The sequence below is a fragment of the Paramisgurnus dabryanus genome, chromosome 24, assembly GCF_030506205.2.
Source record: "Paramisgurnus dabryanus chromosome 24, PD_genome_1.1, whole genome shotgun sequence".
Taxonomy (NCBI): Eukaryota; Metazoa; Chordata; class Actinopteri; order Cypriniformes; family Cobitidae; genus Paramisgurnus; species Paramisgurnus dabryanus.
Window position 1 is genome coordinate 15,944,379 of NC_133360.1, and position 20,603 is coordinate 15,964,981.

The following is a 20,603-nucleotide window of genomic DNA, read 5'->3' on the forward strand; positions in this document are numbered from 1 at the left end:
AAGTCAAGATGAAATAGCAAGTAATAATATCAATAACAACAATGACTTGTATAAAGCAGAAAGCAGCCAAATTTACTCCAAACTTGTATTGGACTCAATAACTGTCTTACATCATCGTTTAGCTTACTAAGTCAAGTATTAGTTCTTCAATTGTATGTCCCTGTGAAACAGTTGCCCATCACAGTTTAGTGTGTGTGTGTTTTTTCTTCTTGGAATTGGTAGATATTATGAATAAACACCTATACCCATCAGTTTGTTTTGGTGGTAGTGCACCAGTGGAGTTGTAAGTTGGTCTGTAGGGGGCACTGGTGTCTCACTGAAATAACAGCAGTTTAGGACAGCAGAGTTCACTTCTTAAACCTGAAGCATTCTTTTTAACAAAGCAAGTATCAAAATATTTGTTAATTTATTTCAATAATCGTGTAATCTAATTTAATTGTATAATGAAAAAATGCCTTGATGTAGATTGTCAACTCTTTGATGACTCTATGTGGTTATTTCATGGAACAGAAAAGCTAGAAACTGTGAAATTGTGACGGTGAAGCATTAAACAACCACAAAAAAATATGTTTACCTCCGCTACCATTTTATGTATACAAAATATGTGTGAATATTCACCAAAACACAGAAAATATTTCTAAATATATCACTCCTTTACTGAGTGATGGCAGCTATCTCACATTTGTCACGCGTACCGCGCGAGCAAACTGCTCCGCATGCTTTCGACTGACTCTCGCGATACTGTGACGTCATAAACAGATTGGTCTGCGCAGCAACGCATAAACTCAAACACACATCTCGTATGCATTTTCGAGGCACATTTTAAACAAGGGTCTCTACTCGCGACAGTTTCGCAGTCTGAATTAAATTATTGTTCAGACAAGACAGAGGCCTCCCAGACCCACAACAATTATTATTATTATTATTTTTAATGCAAGTACAGCCCAGATTCGCCACTGGCAGGAGATGACTACCTGTGAAAGGTGTTGTTTCTTTTGGGAATTCCCTGTACAGTAGTTGTTTGATAGCTGTGTACTTTTAATTGTAATAGTTTTTCTCCCTATACTTATTTTAAAACGTTGGTAGTTCCACTAAATTGTACAGTGTGCTACCACCAATTAAAACAATCTCCTCTTTAGGACTTTGGCATACTTACCAGGTTCCCATGGCAATATGGAGTATCTCAATATCTGTGACTTGGTCATGAAAGTCTTGCTAAACCTGTTCTCCATGTGCAGACAAAAGATTGACATCCACAGAGGCCACAAGAAACAGGAGTGTCAAATACCTGCACAGCTATTCAACAAGTTAACACCACTTTTGACTTCTAAAACAGGTTTCAAGTATTTATTTTGCCTTAATTTAATACTTAAAAAGAGCTTATAGGCTATGCTCATCTGTAGGCCAGTGCCATGATGTAAATTGTGCGCTCGAGGCACGATTATATAATTAATATTAGTTGTTAGTTAATCATATACAGTTTTTAAGATTTTAAAGGGGGTTTTGTCGTGACTTGCTCTGGTAAACTACACAAGGTATGCTATTTTAGTGAAATATCTACTTTATAGTAACTTTATCCACCGTACGATCTGAGACCAGCTTAACCACAGCCACAGCTTAGTCACTCAGGGCGCATTCCACTGTAAAGCAATGCCTGTGTTTCAAAACCTAGTGAGCTGCCTACCTAGACAGTATTTTTTGTGAGGTTCATTCTCAAAAATGATGTCATGGAGCACACCTGGAAATGCTGAATCAGTACACGGGCATAAGTGGGCGTTCACACGCGACGCGTTCTTCTAGACAATCTATATTTATTGTTTCTTTGTGTAGACATAACAGGCGTCTTCACTGTCACGTTAAATTTTAAACGCGTCTCGAGACAGCAGCGTTATTAATTTCTTTATGGTGAATCTAGAAGTTTATACCCCAGGACATGTCCTATTCGCGCCTCAAGCTGTTGTCTAGGTAGGAAGCTCGCTAACTTTTAGACACAGCCCATGCGCGCTTTCGCTTAGCAGAGGAGCCCGAAGTTAAATAGGACTTAGCTAAATTGCGTATAGAGCTGTCTGACGCCATGAATAGGATGTAACCTTAACAGAAACACCTAAGAGAAACTTTTTTGGGAAAACTCAGCTGCCTTTGTTCGCCTTGAATATGTATCGCGTTTCGTAAATACGCAAGAATCTCCGTACAGGTGTGACGACGAATGCAGGTGAGTGATTCATCGCATTCATGTCTTTAAAATGTGGATAAATGTCTATTCGCACTCGAAATGTATGTTAGGTTTAGTCTTTGTACACGTGGGGGAAGTCAGATATTGTGAAATATGTTTGGGTTTCTCAAAGACCCTAAAACCGATATCAAAATACAGAAGAGTTGGTTCCGCGCTTCAACTAACACTTCACTGTACGCGTAACTTATACACGCATTATGATATTTTACATTAATAAATACAAGTTAGTTATCACATTAAGCCCATTTGTTCTTAAAAAAATACATTTGCGTTGTTTTTATGAGCTCTTTCAGATTGATAATTGATTATTTATATATTGTCTTATAGGGGAGATGGGGAACTGTTGGAGATGGTGCTACAGGACGTGCACCTGCTGCTTATCTGAAGAGGAGAGAAGCGCTATCACCGTACACAATGAAATTAAACGGGTCCTGGCGGAGCAAAAGAAACGAGAACGCAGAGAGATCAAAGTGCTTTTATTAGGTGAGATAACACTTCTACTTTGAAATGTGTAACACAATACTGAATACTAAGGTCATCTTCTAAGAGGATGAGATCTTTGTAGATGTGGACCTCAAGTCATTTTAAGGGAGTAAACCATTATTTAATTTTTGGAGACTGTTTATGCATGTTTACAGTTATGCGAACACATATAGAACATTTAAATAAGGGTAGCTGACAGTTTATTCAGCAGGAGGATAGGTTAAAATGTAGGTATAAGGTAACGTGCATACTTTAGTTGTCACAACTGGTCACCATTTTAAGTTGTGAACCATCTTTAACCCGTCTGAGCGGTTTCCCGGACAGGCATTAGACTAGTCCTATACTAAAATAAATGTAAGAGCTGTCCAAACTGAAAACAACTGACTTATCTTAAAATACATCAGTGCTCTTTGTTTTGCCTCAAAGTACACCCAAGTAATGTTTTTATTAAGGCATGTTTGTTAAAACTACATAGTTATATTTCCTAATTAAACTAAGGCCTAGTCCTGGTTTAAGATAATCCCTGTTCGGGAAACCACCCCTTTTAGTTTTAACAGTCCAGCAGTGTGACAATTTTTAACAGTGTGACTATATTATCTTGCTGAGGCGTCACATAAACCACAGGCAAAATAGTTATGCAAGAATTTGAGAAATTTGAGTTTAAAAGCACAGAAAAATTAAAGCCTGGCATTCACACTGGCTGCCTGACATGTCATATCAACTGTCCATTAGTTATTATTTAGGCTGCTAAGTATTTGTAAATGGCAAGTATGTCTAATCTTTAATCTGTTGAAGTTTGTGATCTTATGCCTCTTGACAGACACGTTCTTGATGGGTAATCGAGAACATCAGAACATGCCAGTGTCTGTACTATCTGATGTGTTGCGATGATGCTATGAAGAAATTTACTCTTGCACGTTTTGTATTCGTGTTATGTTGTTTAACACGGTATTCTGTAACATTCCATTCAAACTTACTCTGCCCTTTCACTCTGATTTGATGTGGTGATTGTTTGCCTGTCAAATATTTGCTTTTGAAAAACAGCGATTAAACTGAGGACTACTGTGAGTCACCAATAACTTGTTAATGCCTGTCTAGTTCAATTACTATCTATGAAATTCAAAAACAACACAGAAATAGTTTCAGAGAGCACAGAAGACCTTTGGGAGACCAGAGGAATTCTCCCACTGGCTGATGTCATCTCGAGTTTAAAAGTATACGAACACGTTCGACGACATGCTTTTCTGTACAGCATGACTTTAACAGTAGCCTATGATTCTTTTGCTTCTCATGTCTTTTTTGGACAGGACAGATAACATTCCAGTGTGAACACAGAAAAACATGAGTATTTTAGCCTAAGGAGCGGTTTTGAGATACACCATTATTTGTTCTCTGCATGCTTTTTCTCCATTTTTGTCATGCCATGAATTGGTAAATTAGTATTTGACATTCTTTCCCTGCCCCCTTTTCTGTTAAATTGAATATTTACTTTTGTTTTGTTCAATATAGGCACTGGAGAAAGCGGGAAGACGACTTTTATTAAACAAATGAGGATAATTCATGGAAATGGTTTTTCGGAAGACGACAGACGTGCGTATGCTAAACTCGTTTACCAGAATATCTTCACAGCTATGAAGGCAATGACGGTGGCTATGTCCACACTGAAGATTCCCTATGCCATCCAACAGAATGAGGTGAACAGCCAAAGTGTGAAATATTTAAACCCCTTTTTTAAATATAAAAAACTATCCAATGCAATGTTTGTTTTTGTTGTTGCCTGATCCCTGTGTAAACATTTACATGGAAGTTCAGAAATCTCCAAATATCTTCATTTCCTTAGGACTCCAGATAAAAATAGACTCGGCGTCTCTTGCTCTCTGGGAATATCTGAAAGGGTCAACGTCAGACAATGACTGTGAGAGGGGGTGTTATTATTAATTAAGTTAATATATTTTTGAAGTTTTCACATCGCATTTTCACATTTACAGAAGGAATCCTACCTACTGCATATTGAGGGGGCCAGAATTTCAAATTCTTTTTGACTTAGGCCTTCAGAACATTCAAAATGTGAACAGTGTAGTCATTTATAACAATTATTAATTCACTGTGTTCACTAAGCAATCACCTGACTTGAATACAATTGATGTGGCAGTTCCCCTTTCAGATAAGACCAGGATTATAGGAAAATGACCACAATTGATTATGAACCAACCTCAGATGTTCCTTTTTATATCTTTAGGTGTACAGCCAACAGTTTCAGGAAGTGGAAATAAATCGGATGACACAGTTGGACAGAAAATATGTCGACCCTATTCGTCGACTCTGGGCTGACGCAGGTATCAAGAACTGTTACAGTCGCCGTAGAGAGTACCAGCTACTGGACTCTACAGAATAGTAAGTATATAAAGGATATTGAACAGTAAATCAATTAATATTGCAAATAATAAAATGCAGAGGTGCAGTCCTTGATGCTGATTTTTTAATAGATGTAACTTATTATAACATGCAGCTATAATCTCATAACTAAGGTACTATTACTAGCTTCTGAGCTATTCGATTAATAATAAGAATATTTCTAATGAAGGATGTGTATTTCTTAAAATAATAAAACACTAATTTGATATTAATATACAAATATTGATGATCAGTATTAGCTGGACAAACATCTAACATGTCGTGCATATTCCGGACTATGAAAACCATGTGTAGATCCAAATAGTACCATAGGAGGGCAATACAGCTAAGTGTTTAGAGAAGCATGAATGTTTCAAAAAAGGCAGTATTGCAGTCTCTGTTACATGAAATATTGATGACTTTTCTATTCTCTTCTATTAATAATTATGTTTATCTTTCATTTTATTAACACTTTTGCAGTATTGCCACATTTATGTGTTTATTTTTGCTCTTAAATCAGTTGTTTAAGGCAATGTTGTATTACAATTAAGCACTCGCCGATCTCCCTCTATTCCTCTCCTTCTTCCTTCCCGATCATGTTTTCAATTGTACAAGTTGTGCCATGATAAGAAACACAAACAGACCAGCGCATTTAATTAAACCGTCATCTACAACACAAACATCAATAAAGCAAAAAGCAAACATCATGGAACTTAAAAACTCCATACATCCGTTTCAAATTGTGTGTGTGGGACCAAAAAGGTAATTTTTTAAAAGAAAAACATTTAGTTGTTTTGTTGTTAGTTAAATGGACTGACAAACTGACCAAAAAGCACTTGGTTGCATTAGAAAAAGAAAGAGTCTGAACACGGGATGACATTGCATCTTTACAGCATGTTGAACTCTTTAAAGTCTTTTAAAGTCACATGACTTAATGTATGTTTTAAATGTCTTTTCAGCTTTATGAAAAATTTAGACCGTATCGCAGCTGCAGATTACATCCCGACAGCCCAGGATGTGCTCAGGGTCCGGTTTCCCACCACGGGCATCAATGATTATTCATTTAGTGTGGAGAAGATCACCCTCAGGTACAGTAAATAACACACAAGCAACTACTGTATTGTCTAGATGAGGCTTACAACATGTTGATCTCTCTACCATGGAAATTACATTGATGATTATGGGAGATTAATGGGTCGTTTTATCAAGCGTAAACATGCGTTTCGGAACATGTCGTCTACAGGAAGCAGGAACTGGGGCTTTTTTAATGCTATGGAAATGGAAATTACCTAGTTGTGCCTATATTTTTCTAAGTTATTACAGACAATTTTAGTCATGTGGAGAGAAGAAGGGGCAGAAAATTAATAAACAAACAGAAATGAACTAGATATGGGAATCCACAACACTATTGAATACCATACAGGCTACGGGTTGGCACTTTTAGCAGCCAGCTAGCAACCACATAAGTAATGTGCTAAGAAACACCAAAGTCCCTTAAGGGAAGTCATACCACGTGGTGGTCATGTTTGCAGTTATTTCAGTCATGCAAGACTAAGGTATTATCTGCTTGAAGGGGGGGTATCTCTAAAATCTTGTGCTAAAATACATATTTCTGACCAACAATTAAAGGAACATGTCGACTTGGGATTTTATCTTATTCACTGTATCCCCCTGTATTATTACATTGTATTATTACACTGTATTATTACATAAGCCCATACCTTTTTCATCTCTGTGCGTGCCGTAACTCTGTCTGATGCACCCACTGCTAGCCTAGCTTAGCACAAAGACTGGAAGTAAATGGCTCCAGCTAGCATACCGCTCCCAATAAGTGACAAAACAATGCCAAATTTTTTTATTTATAAGTTGTGATTTGTATAGTCACAGCGTGTACAAATAACAAGGTCATATGAGACACAGCCATCTTTTAACCATACACATTCTGGGAACTATATTCTCAGAAGGCGAAGCACTGCTACTTGGGCGGAGGGATTAGCGCAACACTTGCACAAACTCTCTGCTCTTTACCACGGGGCTTCTCCGGTGCTGCGAGCAAATCACTCCACCCAAGGAGCAGTGCTTCGCCTTCTAAGAAAATAGTTCCCAGGATGTATATGGTTCAAAGATGGCTGTGTCTCATATGACCTTGTTATTTGTACACGCTGTGACTATACAAATCACAACATATAAATAGGAAAATGTTGGCATTATTTTGTCACTTATTGGGAGCAGTATGCTAGCTGGAGTCATTTACTTTCAGTCTTTGTGCTAAGCTTGGCTAGCGGTGGGTGCGTCAGACAGAGTTAAGGGACGCACGGAGATGAAAAGGCTATGTATAGACTTATCTAACTCTGGGGGATACGGTGAATAAGCTAAAGTCCCAAAAAGTCGGCGTGTTCCTTTATATCTGACATTCCTTGTACCATAAATTTCAAATAGCACCTTTGTTCAAGGTTGTTTCAGCTTCTGCGCACATGCACAGGTTGGTAACAATAAATACATGAAATATGTGAGTTTTTTTTGAGATGGTAGAGGGTTTTGGTGTACTGTATATGACAGAAAGGAAGTACAAGTCAATTTTAAGCTCTGCCAGTAAGTGTTGATTGTTTCTGGTTTAAACAAAATCTTCCAAGAATGACTTGCTCTACTTAATTTCTGTACTGTTAATATTTTTTAAAGGATTGTTGATGTGGGTGGCCAGAAGTCAGAAAGGAGAAAATGGATCCACTGCTTTGAGAACGTGACATCCCTCATATTTTTAGCGTCTCTCAGCGAGTTTGACCAAGTGCTGGAGGAGAATAACAAAGACGTGAGTTTGTATTACATTAATAAAAATAAACAGACACAGTTATCCATTATCTGATACTTGCATAAAATGAATGTGATTTTGCATTATGCTTTATCTACATCACTAGGTGTCAGTATAAGTCCATGACAACCGCCATATCAACCATTTTAACTTAACTGCACTGTATTGTTTGTTTTTTCAATTAATTTCAACTTTCTTGACTAGGAGGAGGTATAAGGAGTTGCTATAAATTATATAAAAAATATTAATTAGATTATAATTTATTGCAAGTTGCAAGTTGAAATAAATCGTAAATTCTAGTTGATTAAATGTAAAAAATTAGGTGCAACAAGGAATTTTTACAGTGTGCAGAATAAATGACTGTGCCTTTAAATATTTTCCCTTAATATTATTATTAAGAGTAACGTAAATTAGATTTTTTCATATTTTTAAATTTTTTCGCACTACTGTACATTAAATAATGTACATCATGTACTTCAACTGTAAGGTTTTTATGTCTACGAAAATTACAATCTCACAATAAATATAAAAAACTGCCCAAAAACATTGCACCTGCCACATTGTTAAATTGTGTAATCTTTCTGCACCAACAGTTTTTCATATCATGAACTTCTGCTATAAACTCTTCCTCTTTCTGTCTACAGAACCGCATGAAGGAGAGCTTGTCGCTCTTCTACACCACCATCCACTCGCCGTGGTTCGCCACTGCCTCCATCATCCTTTTCCTTAACAAGATGGACATCCTGGCAGAAAAGATCCAGACGTCAGATTTACAAACATACTTCCCAGATTTCCGAGGTATGGAAAAAAGGGTTTGCGCATTTATTTAGTTTCCCCGCTTATTTTGTGAATGGGATATTATTAGGCTTTCTAGGAAACAGATTTGATGGTAATGTATGGAAATCACCAGGAAAAGGTTTGGCTTTAAAGCAGGTGGTGTTGGACATATTTTTCTCTAGGAGCTGATATTGAAGGACAGTTTGTGGTAATGGTCCCAGTTTCTCTCTTCCACTGCCTGTGTTACCAATGGCAACCATTAAAGAGCAAATTCTGTGCATTTACAGACAGGATGGTTGGCAAACAGGCTTTCCCTGTGAAGGGGGTGTTTCCTTATCTGAGATATAGCAATCTACACCATTGAATTGAAATAATGCTGGTATGCACCGAGAAGATAATTCAATAGGAAAGGTGTAACTTTGTCTTACATTAGAACTGTGTGGACCCTTTTATCACCTACGTCACTGCGCTAGCTGGAGGCAAAACAAAGGGAAAACTGGAGGCGGCCAATGGCATTGAGTCGGCTACAAAAGGAACGCAAATGTCATGTTGTTGTATTAGTACAGGCTCCAATTTTAAATTTAATTGCATACCTGCTGCCATGGCTAGGCAGAATATCGACGACAGCCGTGGTTAAATGCAATAAAATGAGCAGCGATGGACAGAAATTATAATCTAAAATATTCACTTTGCAAAGCCCACTTTATATCATGTCCACGCCCATCCAGCACATACTTATAGACATGTAACGATTTATACTAACCCAAATTTTTCTTCAATATACACAATCTGTTTCCTTTTACATAATCTATCCATTGTGAGCATATACATGTCAGCCAGTCTGGTTTTGTCCATTAAAAGTGAACTATTTCACATTTTTGATGTGAAGATTGGGTGAAGATTTTGGATTTTTGAACGTCATTGTTTCAAAACGTTAACACTTTACAATAAGGTTGTATTTGTTAATGCATTCGCTAAGGCTCTCCTGAGGTTGATGTCCTTAGGGCAACATTATGTTGACCCTGGGACAACATTTTAATCAACCAATCAGATTTCAGAAAGAAGTTTACAGTTTGTTTTAAGTTTAAGCTTACAACCAGAATTAGCTGTTTCGAGACCATTGTTTTTTACCAATCATGTCCCTCCGATTTTATGTTCGGTTATGGTTAGGGTTGGGGTTTGGGGTGGATTTAGGTTTTATTTTGAAAAATGTTCTCCGTTGGTCAACACAATATGTTGCCTTGAGGACATCAACCACTTGGCAAAATCAGTTTGAGCCATTCGCTAACATGAACTAACAATGAACAACACTTCAAAAGCATTTATTAATATTAGTTCATGTTAAATTCAGCATTTACTAATACATTTTTAAAATCAGCAGTTAAAGGCGGGGTGCATGATCTCTAACAGTTCCAATGTTGACACTTGATATCACGTAAACAAACACGCCCCTACCCAACAGAATCTGGACCTTCTTTTGATAGACCCACCCCACACATACGCAACCCAGGCAACGATGTCGGTTAGTAGACACGCCCCGTACTGCTGATTGGCTACAAGTGTGTTTTGGTACTCAGACCGACTCCCTTTTCCAAAGTGTTTTTCAAAAATCATGCACCCCGCCTTTAATTCAATAGACTGTGGGTTAATTCACCATGAACATGAATAACTTTGCATTAACAAAGCTTAATAAATGATGAAAAACTACATCGCTTATTGTTAGTTCATGTTAGCTGATGCATGTACTAACAAATACAACCTTATTGTAAAGTTTTAGCAAACAAACTAACAAAACAAATTTCGCTAATCGGTCAGCCTGTTCAACCTGAAGAGGGCAGCACTCAGACGTTTTTACACCATATATTGTAGTATTGAAACACTTTATATCCAAATGTCAAAAAACTTACTAAAATCAATGAACAGCACTAATAAAGCCCCATTCTTACAGATCATTAACTAAAAAAGTTGATTTATGGTTTAGTTACGCTTTAATAGTATATTGTAAACTGGTACCACACTGACGACCCTTGAGCTCCAATGAAGTTAAATATTAACTTTCAAGCGATTAACGCCTCTTTAAATAACATGTGCTCCTCCCTGTTTAATCACTCTTACCTTCCAAGCTTATACTAACCCATCCCCTCCTCTGTGGTTTGGTGCCACCCTCAGGCAAACGCCGGGACGCGCATGAAGCCATGGGGTTCATCTCAGAGATTTATAAGCAGAAGGCCATCAATGTCGAGAACAAGGAATGTAAACACATCTACCCTCACTTCACCTGTGCCACGGACACCAGTAACATCCGGAAGGTTTTCAATGATGTGAAAGACACTGTACTTATTGCGTCTCTGAAGGAGTATGGAGTACTATAAAATGTCCCGAGAAGCACCAATGAAGCGCTGATCCTTTCAGGATGCGTATAAGCACAGATTGCTTTGGCCTCAAACTAGTTGGAATACGCAAAGGACGCCGTAACTTGTTTCTCTTTGTGCCAGCCTTTGTAACACTTTCCTTCTTTATCTTTCGATTAAGCTATTCTTAAATTCCCACTTTTGACATTTGGTGGATGACTTGAATGCAAAACACAGTGTCATAGCCGGTTCACAACCTGCACTCAGGAACAAGGCAATTTAATGAATACAGGCATACAAATCCCCAATTCCCTGTATATTTGTTTATTCACTATAATAGCACCAAAATTCAAGGCCATGTTTTTTTAAAGGTTAAGCAATCATATTGTAAATCTTATCTGTGTGCTTCATTTATTAAATTAGTAAGACGTAAGGTTCGTCCTGTATGGCACATAAGTGGATCCTAGTCATCCACTTACAGCTTCCACATTCACTTCGCCCGAGGCTTCTGCTTGGGTTTCTCATTTTATGGGATAAGCAACAGTTGTATATTCGTATGGTAGTCAGATCTCTTATATACAATTCGTTCCAAACAGTAGGGGGAAGGAATGGTTGCTTGCCACACCACTCCTGTTAACTTTTAACACAATTGTAGCTATGTATAATTTCTCATGGGGGGCTGCAGGGAGCCGTCCAGTAACAAGTTTGGGTAACCCCGGACTACACTGTCACTTGTCACTCATTTTGTCTGAAATGTTTTCAGGTTTCTTTTTATTGGCCTAGTTATAATATATGTAAAAAAAACATTTAGACTTACACACAGTGCCTCCCACAGGTCAGAATGACACATTTCTCTATATTATAAAAAATTCCTTTGATCCCTGTCATGTGTCAGCCGAAGTCACTTTCAAGGCATGAGGAAGTTGTCAGATCACACCTCAGGCTGTTGCAGGAATGCAGCGCAGCTGACTGAATATTTAAGGTGGCGAGTTTTGGTTTCGAGGGGGTGGAGAAACACTACACTGTACCTGCCAAGCAAAATTACCTGTCTCTTGTTTGTTTGCTACGCTGTAAAAAAGTTAAAGCTGCTCTAATAAATAAAACTTAGTTCAATTGGTAACACCTAAACAAATAGGTTTTATAAACTTACATTTTCTCAATTTCTCAATTCAAGTTTTTTAAGTTGATATAACTTTTACTTTTTACAGTGTAGTCATGAATATTATTTTTTTATTTTCTTTATTTTAGGGAATAATGTTCCTATTTTAAAATTTATATTTTCAAAGTGGTCTCAGACTTTTTTACCTTTACTGCAAATTAGAGATTTTTAAAACTCAACTAATGTGGTTATGTTAAAGGGATAGTTCACCCAAAAATAATTTTCTTACCCTCATGTTGTTACAAACCTATAATGTCTTTTTTCTGATGACCATGAAGAAAGATGTGAGATATTTTGAGGAATATTTGTAACCAAACCGATTATGAGCCCCATTCACTTCCATGTAATGAAAAAAGAATAATAAAAAAGTGAATGGGCCTCATGAACGGTTTGCTTGCAAACATTCCTAAAAAAAAAACTTACTTTGTGTTCATCAAAACAAAGACATTTATACAGGTTTGTAACAACATGAGGTTGAGTTAATGATGAGAGAATTTAAATTTTTCGGGTGAACTATCCCTTTAAACTCCAACCCAATATTTTTCAGCATTTTCATAAGATTAGAGGTTACTGTTACTTTTCTGTCAAACAAGCTTATTAAGGTATATATATATATATATATATATATATATATATATATATATATATATATATATATATATATATATATATATATATATATATATATATATATACATATATATATTGTGTACAAGTTAGTTTATATAATATATTCTGTATACATAGTTTACCATTTTCCAAAACTACTATGGTAAAATGGTACTAAATAGACCTGACATGTCCATCTGCTTTATTTAAAACATAGACACACCGAATTCACTGTGAATGAATCATGCAAGATTTAATTTGTTTGTAATAATTTATTTTATTTATTTATTAAACATTAAATCTGTTGCCATTTTGAATTTATGGGGTGGTTTCCCGGGCAGGGTTTAGATTAATCCAGCACTAGGCCTTAGTTATATTAGGACATTAAAGTAGTTTTTACTAGGGATGTCCCGATCCGATCACGTGATCGGAAATCGGCCCCGATCACGTGGTTTCAGACTCGATCGGGATCGGACGTTACCTCCCGATCAGGACTCGGATACATATGCAGGGTTTAAAATCCATTAAGTTCTCGCTCTGCTCCGCGCCAGTGTACGCGCTGCGCTGGTGCGTGTGAACTGAAGAGAATAGGCTTGTTCGACTTCATCCGGCTGCCGGTTCTTGTGGTGCTGCATGACGTCAAAGTTCCGCGAGAACGATGTAAAAGCAAACTCCTCCGTATGATTTCGCGGATCACTCTCGCGGTAGTTTGACGTCACCAGGGTGTCGAGTGTTGCGGCGCCGCATGAAGTCGAACAAGCCTATTGACGTGCTTTCATTCATAGGCTTCACACACTCGTGCGTGCAAGGAACCCACGACAAAACCGCGTTTTTACCGCTCATTTAAACGACGCGTTGATCGTTATTGTCAACATGTGCTCAGACGCAGTTCCGCGTCTCACTCAGAACCTCAAGAACGCGCATTCGCGCAGGATCATTTGACATTACTGTAGAGATGAGAGAAAGAGAGGTAAGAATGGTGCCCATGTCGAAAAAACTTAATAGAAGTCTAGAAACAAAGTATTAAAGTATGTATAGCCATGTCACTCATCTCATTACAAAATGTTAACTAGATAACTGGATACAACTGATTGTATAGTTTAATAAAATAATGTATTTTGATTATACAAATCAATTACGACCTAACTATAGTGATTGTTTAACTAACAGCTGACCAGCTTAGGGAATCTCTATGGCTAATTTATAAGATATATTGCTGAATCAGTATGTTGTTTTTCTTGTTAATTGAGTCTTTTTGGGTAGCCTATCTTATGCCTAGAATGAGTCAAGGAGGTTAAGTCTTATAACTTCATTCAAAGTTTGATCAATTGTGCATAATGACATGTGCACCAAATGCATATAGGGTGTCAGACTCATAGATTTGCATAATTTAAAGTTCAGGTTTTAAAGTTTGGGTCAACATGTGGCACAGCTTTAAAACTGAAACTTATAAAATCCTATCAGAGATACAAAATGTCATTGAAACACACCCAGTTGCTTTGCTGTCATCAGGATTAAACATGTTACCCCTCGAACCCTCCCTCCTAACAGAGCATCCCCACAAAACAAACCCCAATTTAACCCCTGAACATATATAGTATATATTCATTATTTTTTAACACATCTGTAGTTATGCGCTGGCACAGAGTTAGACTCTTTTGACTCCACACAGAAACAGCAATGCGTGCGGCATGACATAAGGAACATCCTGGACTGGTTCTGTTTTTTTGCTCTTCTTTATTCTTTTTTTTTAATGTATTATAGAAGTATCGGATCGGGACTCGGTATCGGCAGATACTCAAAATCAAATGACTCGGACTCGGACTCGAGGGCAAAAAAACCTGATCGGGACATCCCTAGTTTTTACAAACAAACCTTACTAAGAACAATGCAGGTGTGCATTTTGAGACAAAACAAGTTCTTTTGTGATTGTTGCGAACAAAAATCCTTGGATCTTGCAGCAAGTTTTCTTAAAAAATGCGGGATATTTATGCAATTTTTTGCTATGAAATTGTGGGAACTTGCAAAATTTGCGTGAACTTCCAAAAACTGTTTGCAGCTTTTCAATGATGTTAATGTCACATAATCACGTCACTTCATAACGTTCCCAGGGCAACAGGGGACATGGCTGCGCTTATGTGAAGTAAATGCAACATTTTTCAACTTTCTGCTAAGATATATGTGATTTTTAAATGCGGGGGTTAACATGCAAGCCCCACATATTTTGCACGCGGAAATCTGCAGTTTATGCTGTGAAAGTGCAGCGTTTTTGAAAAAATGGGGCCCCCGCATAAATATGCAGACTTTGGCAGATTATGCATTGAATCATGCGATCGCATAATCACGTTTTTCTGGAGGGACTGTTTAAGATATGTCAGTACAAGGTGTTTTTAAATTAAGGCAGCTCAAACATGCATTTTAGTCTGGGACTAGGATAAGCCCTGACAGGGATTAGACTAGTCGTAGACTAAAATAAATGTAAGAGCTGTCCAAACTCAAAACAACTTGCACTGACATATCTTAAAATACATCAGTGTACCTTTGTTTTGCTTCAAAATGCACACAAGTAATGTTTTTAGTAAGGCATGTTTGTTAAAACTAGCTATATTTCCCTGTCCGGGAAACCACCCTATAGTGTAATAGTATGAGATGCATGTCAGATTTAGGAACATCTAAAATTCCAAGGCTATAGTATCTTGAGGCTGTAGCTTTATTATTTTTGTGTATATTTAACATTATATTATAACATTACCAATGTCAAGTTGCACTTTAACACATGCTGTTATTTTTCACGTTTATTAATAATAAACTGGATTTCTTAGGTGAAATCTGAAATTATCTTTTGTTCTCCCATACTTAAAATGTATTTATTTTTTGCTTACATCTAGTTTTAGTAATTTGTCTTTTTTGTTTCAATGTCCACCACCCTTATCTAACTCCATCTTATTGTGATTCCAGGCCGCCGAAGAGATGTGGACAACGCAATGGATTACATCTGTAACATGTACCTTAAACAAGCTTCAAATCGAGAAAACGGGGAGAAAAAGTCAATTTACCACCACTTTACCTGCGCAACTGACACTGACCACATCCGTAAGGTCTTCAATGACGTCAAGAAAACCGTTCTCATCAGGGAACTGCAGTCTTTTGGTATGCTTTGAGATGACGAGACACTGACATACATCTCAAGAGCCATAGATAGATGCTTATTAAAAGGGACCGTTCACCCAAAAACGACCCTTTAAGACCATCTTTGCTGCTTCCTGGAAACATTAACAGTTATAAAGGAACACAGAAGAACTTTTGTTTTATAAGCAAATTTTTACTTTTTTAGCGGATGATGGATGAAAGTCGCAGTCCTTAGTATGTATATACCTCACCTTACCACTTTGTTATTTTGGCTACTTTATGCATTTACTGTAATGACTGATTTTTTAGCATTGATGACTTGGAAAAATTTTGTTTTACAGAATTAGGGGCAAAAATATACATTTACTGTCTCTAAGCCATACTGACAAATGAAAGAGAATATCACAAAATGTATATTATTATTGAAATGTCAAATAAAGCTAATGCATGGAGCAGATAGACAGAGTTTTGAAGTCATTTATTGGGGTCACAGTTTGTGATGCAAGGGTTCTGTTAAATGTTATTGAGATCCCATGAAACCATGAGCGATGAACTAGTTGTATAGGAGCAATTTCAGATTGTCCCTGAAATTAATGTAAGTATTTTTGAATAAACTGAATTTGCTAAATGGCCATTATTGGGTCTGTGTTTATTACACATTAGCTGTGTCCGAAACCGCTCCCTATCCACTATATAGTGCACTATATCGGGTGTCGGCCATTTTGTAGTGGTGTCCGAAACCTGAGTGAACAACTTCATTCCCTACATATGTTCACTACTTTTTACCCACAATGCAATCTGATTTTGAGGGTACATTCGATGCTGGCCCTGTACCAAATGGCGCACTTCATGTGGACTTTCGGTCTCGTGGCCTTAAATTGCGCGTTCTCGCTTAGTCTACGAGTCCGTAGGGTGTCCCATCTGTCATTTTTACGCTTTGAAGTGTGCTCATCAGCGCCTCCTTTGCCCCCTTGATGCGGTCTTCAGCGAAGCCCGCACTGCAGCAGGCTTCGCGCACTTTGCCAACCCAGAAGTCCTTGCGAAAGGGCAATCGAACCAATCAGACGACGGAAGGGAGGAGTTCACACTGACGGGCAACTTCTCTACCTATTTTCCGGTGTGATGCTCGAGTCTGTCCCAAAATACGACTCCGGTGTACCCACGTGGACTCGCATCAAGGGTCCCTAAAGTCTGGACTACGTGATGTCATCAAAGTGTGGACTCTGAGGAGGACCACAAGTCCGGAGTGTGCCATTTGGGACAGGGCGGCACACTCGCTCACTCATATTTCCCATGATGCAACAGGAGACGAACGCATGGTGAATCAGGTGGAATCAGCTAAAGGATACTGACAGTAAACACCAAAGATTTACGTTTATACACAATTTTTTAATTCTTGTTATCAGTTATTTTCTACTTTTCTCAAATAAACAAAAAAATGTGATATCTTTTAAAATATATATATAATAAATATTTTTATTAATTCATACATAAACAACAGTAAAAAAATATGACAAGCAGTTGTTTTGTGCTCTTTATTATTAACTATTATAATAAACATGAACAATGATGTGACAAATAAAGTAAACTTACCGTTTCACAGTAGAATCTATAAAGCCACACAAGGTTTATGAATAATCTCTGCGAAAGCTCTCCGCCGCATGGTTATTTACGTCAGTGTCCGAAATCGCTCACTCATTTTCGTTCCCTTCCTCCCTATATAGTGGACTTAATTGTCATTTGCTATATAGGGAATAGTGAATGAGTGAACAAGAGAGCGGTTTTGGACGCAGCTACAATATTTATTGCATGTACAAGACACAATCAGAGGAACATACAATATTGTGTTGAATTGGTATCAAAGAGTTAACATTAGTACCTAAAATGTACCAAATATATACATCTCTGTACCTAATGGTACATATTACAACCTTTTAAAAAAAGGCAATACCGTAACGATTTTCATGTAGTTGTCACCATGTCATAAAGTACAGAACTGAACACATTCCTTTCAAAGTATATATCATAGACAATGAGATACTGTATCTGTTTTTTCCCAGGGGGAGATACTGTACCTTATCTGGTATTTCCCAGGGGGATCTACCGTACACCTTAATAACACATTCTTAATCTTAACGATAACTTTTTTCCATGTGTATTATTTACAATCGCTTTTATTCAAATCGATTTACCGTGCATTAGAAGATATACATTTATGTGTTTTCCCTCAGATCCAACCCTACAACCTTTTGTGCTGTTAAAGCAATACCACTGAGTAATAGCCTATATATATTATTAAAAATGTTATCCCCTTATGAATATCAAATAGGTAATACACAATAGTTAGGCTCTTGACAAAATGCTAAATGCTTTCTCATAAGTAAATCGCTTTGGATAAAAGCATGAAGCATCTACTTAATAAATAAATGTAAACGTAAAATAATGTACAGTAATTAGCAGCCATCCAAGCAAGTAAACCAATCAGAGGAGTCAGAATTTTACATGACAACCAAAAACGTTTGTTATGCCCCTGGCTTAAAGCAACACTAAAGAGTTTTTGCTCTTTGCTCCCCCTACGGGTTGGAAGCGGAATTGTCCATTACCACTGTCGTAAATAATTTAGCCTACTGCAGCAAAGCTGGCTTTGATTGGATTGTAGGTCTGCCGTAAAGCAAGTTTTTGTAGTTTTCACTCGAACTACATGACAGCGACCCTATGGTTGGAAACTTCTTTAGTGCGGTTTTGGCAGATAGAGGGCTGCAAAGCGAGTGGGGAAACGACTGAAACTTTTTTGTAAATGTTATTTTAAGGTAAAAAACTCTTTGGTGTTGCTTTAAACTACCAGTGGTCCATGTGCTCTCTCTAGACAATCTAAAAGCCATTTACTCTCGCCGTTGAAAGAGCTCAATAGTAATAAATCAGACTATAGGTCTGTCATTGCTGAACCTGAAAAATCAGAGCAAAGAAAAAATTCAACCTTTGCATTAAAGGTGGTTTTAGCCTCGCTGCTACAGAGATCACAGGGAGCAATAAAAGCATCTATCATTTAAGCGTCATTCACTTCACAATTTTATATAGACGTTTAAAAGAGAGCATGGATAGACCGCTCAAGACATCCAAAATGCCTTAAGAGGGTCATGCTGCTGTTGCATGGTTTATTAGTCTTAGTTAAGGTACCAAGACTGTGAATGAATTGGTGAGGTGTAATGTGGTTGTTTTTCAAAGTTATCAAATTTATGATTTTACTTAATGGACAAGCAGGAGAAAACGAAATTTACAAACTTACACTAAGGAGGCCTCTAAGGGTGTTTTCACACCTAGTTCGTTTGAGCCCTCCAAACAGGGTGTATGTGAACAAACCAAGTGATCTCAGACCCCCCTAAAAGGACCCAAAAGCGAACCGAACTCAGACCACTTCTAGAGGTGATCTGAGTACGGTTCGCTTTTGGGTTCTTTTGTGGTTCGATTTCTTTTTGATATGTGAAATCAATGAGGTCCAGGCCCGTTTCGCATGTGGTTTTGACATTGTATTAAAATAAACTGCTGCACAGAAAGCTGGGGTCTGAGTTCTTATGAAGTTGTGACGTGAACAAGAAAGGGTCTGAGATCACTTCAGTTCCAAGAGGACCAAAAAAAAAAAACTGGGTCCTCTTTTGAGGCCACTATAATGTGAACACCAAAAGGACTGAGGTCACATTCGGCTATGTCCCTTTTCTAGTTCACTTTAAGTGAACTGGGTTTGGTTCTTTTAAAATGAACTGTAGGTGAAAACACCCTAAAAGACTTTAAAGGAACTTGCTGTGTCACACCTAGCAAATAAACCTCTTCAAGACAAACACAAGTAATTGATCTGGTCTATTCGGCTCCATCTCCCTATGGGTTGCCATCACTCCCAGGCCTCAAAGGAAAAGCTGCGGATTCAAATCACTGAGTGACATTTTTGTAATGAGCCGGCCCCATACGCTCATTAACTCATCTGGCCAAAACCACATTAAAACCCCAGTTGGGCAGACACAGTCTATGGCTTGCTGACAATCATTGTCTGCAAGCTGTTCAAGTTCACATCTATAAAAAGATCTGTCTTAAATCCCCAGATCCAATTAAAGATGAAATTAGGTGAGGGAGATGAGTGGAGATGAACGAAACAAGCATCAAGGGAGACATTATGTTTAAACTGTCTTTTTTCAGCATTGTGTGAAACCGCACACAAACAATGCTGTCTGTCTGTCTATCCAGCTGAGAAGATCAATTTAGATTAGAAAGTTTATGTAGCTGATGGAAAGGCACACTATGCAGGATATTCAGCTGTATACACAACATTTAAACTTGACACCTCCTCTGGGCTTAATAAATACCCAAAACATGAAAATTCTTTAATTTACTCACCCTCATGCCATCTTAGATGTTTACAACTTCTTTCCTTTGGGTAAACATGACAAATTATTATGTTGGCTTGAGAAAGCCAACATACTGTTGTTGCACTTAAACTTATTATGTTGGCTTGAGAAAGCCAACATACTGTTGTTGCACTTAAACTTATTATTATTAGTGGTGCTTGCATTTATGCAAGGCATCACTATTATTATTGCTCATACTTATTATTTATTTATTTATTATTCTTATATCTGGACACTTTTTCGGCGCGTAACTCGTCCCGCA

The 20,603-nt window shown here is 37.5% G+C and overlaps 1 protein-coding gene across 3 annotated transcripts; it reads left to right on the top strand.

Annotated features, from left to right (window-relative positions):
* Positions 1–1,764: 1,764 nt before the first annotated feature.
* Positions 1,765–16,578, top strand: LOC135729337 (guanine nucleotide-binding protein G(q) subunit alpha-like). 3 transcript variants are annotated; one of them, XM_065246923.2, is made up of 8 exons: positions 1,765–2,212; positions 2,561–2,716; positions 4,226–4,410; positions 4,956–5,110; positions 6,070–6,198; positions 7,790–7,919; positions 8,564–8,717; positions 10,866–12,182. In XM_065246923.2, the coding sequence occupies exons 2-8, from the start codon at positions 2,566–2,568 to the stop codon at positions 11,066–11,068; spliced, it is 1,107 nt and encodes a 368-aa protein (XP_065102995.1). In that variant the 5' UTR covers positions 1,765–2,212; positions 2,561–2,565; the 3' UTR covers positions 11,069–12,182. The 3 variants fall into 3 exon arrangements, with proteins under 3 accessions (XP_065102995.1, XP_065103005.1, XP_065102985.1); XM_065246933.2 differs by lacking the exon at positions 10,866–12,182 and adding an exon at positions 15,774–16,578 and having other exon boundaries at positions 1,770–1,965; XM_065246913.2 differs by lacking the exon at positions 10,866–12,182 and adding an exon at positions 15,774–16,578 and having other exon boundaries at positions 1,772–2,212.
* The last annotated feature ends 4,025 nt before the right edge of the window (positions 16,579–20,603 follow it).

Bases quoted from the DNA above. Each gene is read 5' to 3' on its own strand.
- LOC135729337 (XM_065246923.2), top strand. From the start codon at position 2,566: ATGGGGAACTGTTGGAGATGGTGCTACAGGACGTGCACCTGCTGCTTA. The intron at 2,717-4,225 runs GTGAGATAACAC...TGTTCAATATAG, and splicing joins GATCAAAGTGCTTTTATTAG to GCACTGGAGAAAGCGGGAAG. The intron at 7,920-8,563 runs GTGAGTTTGTAT...TTCTGTCTACAG, and splicing joins TGGAGGAGAATAACAAAGAC to AACCGCATGAAGGAGAGCTT.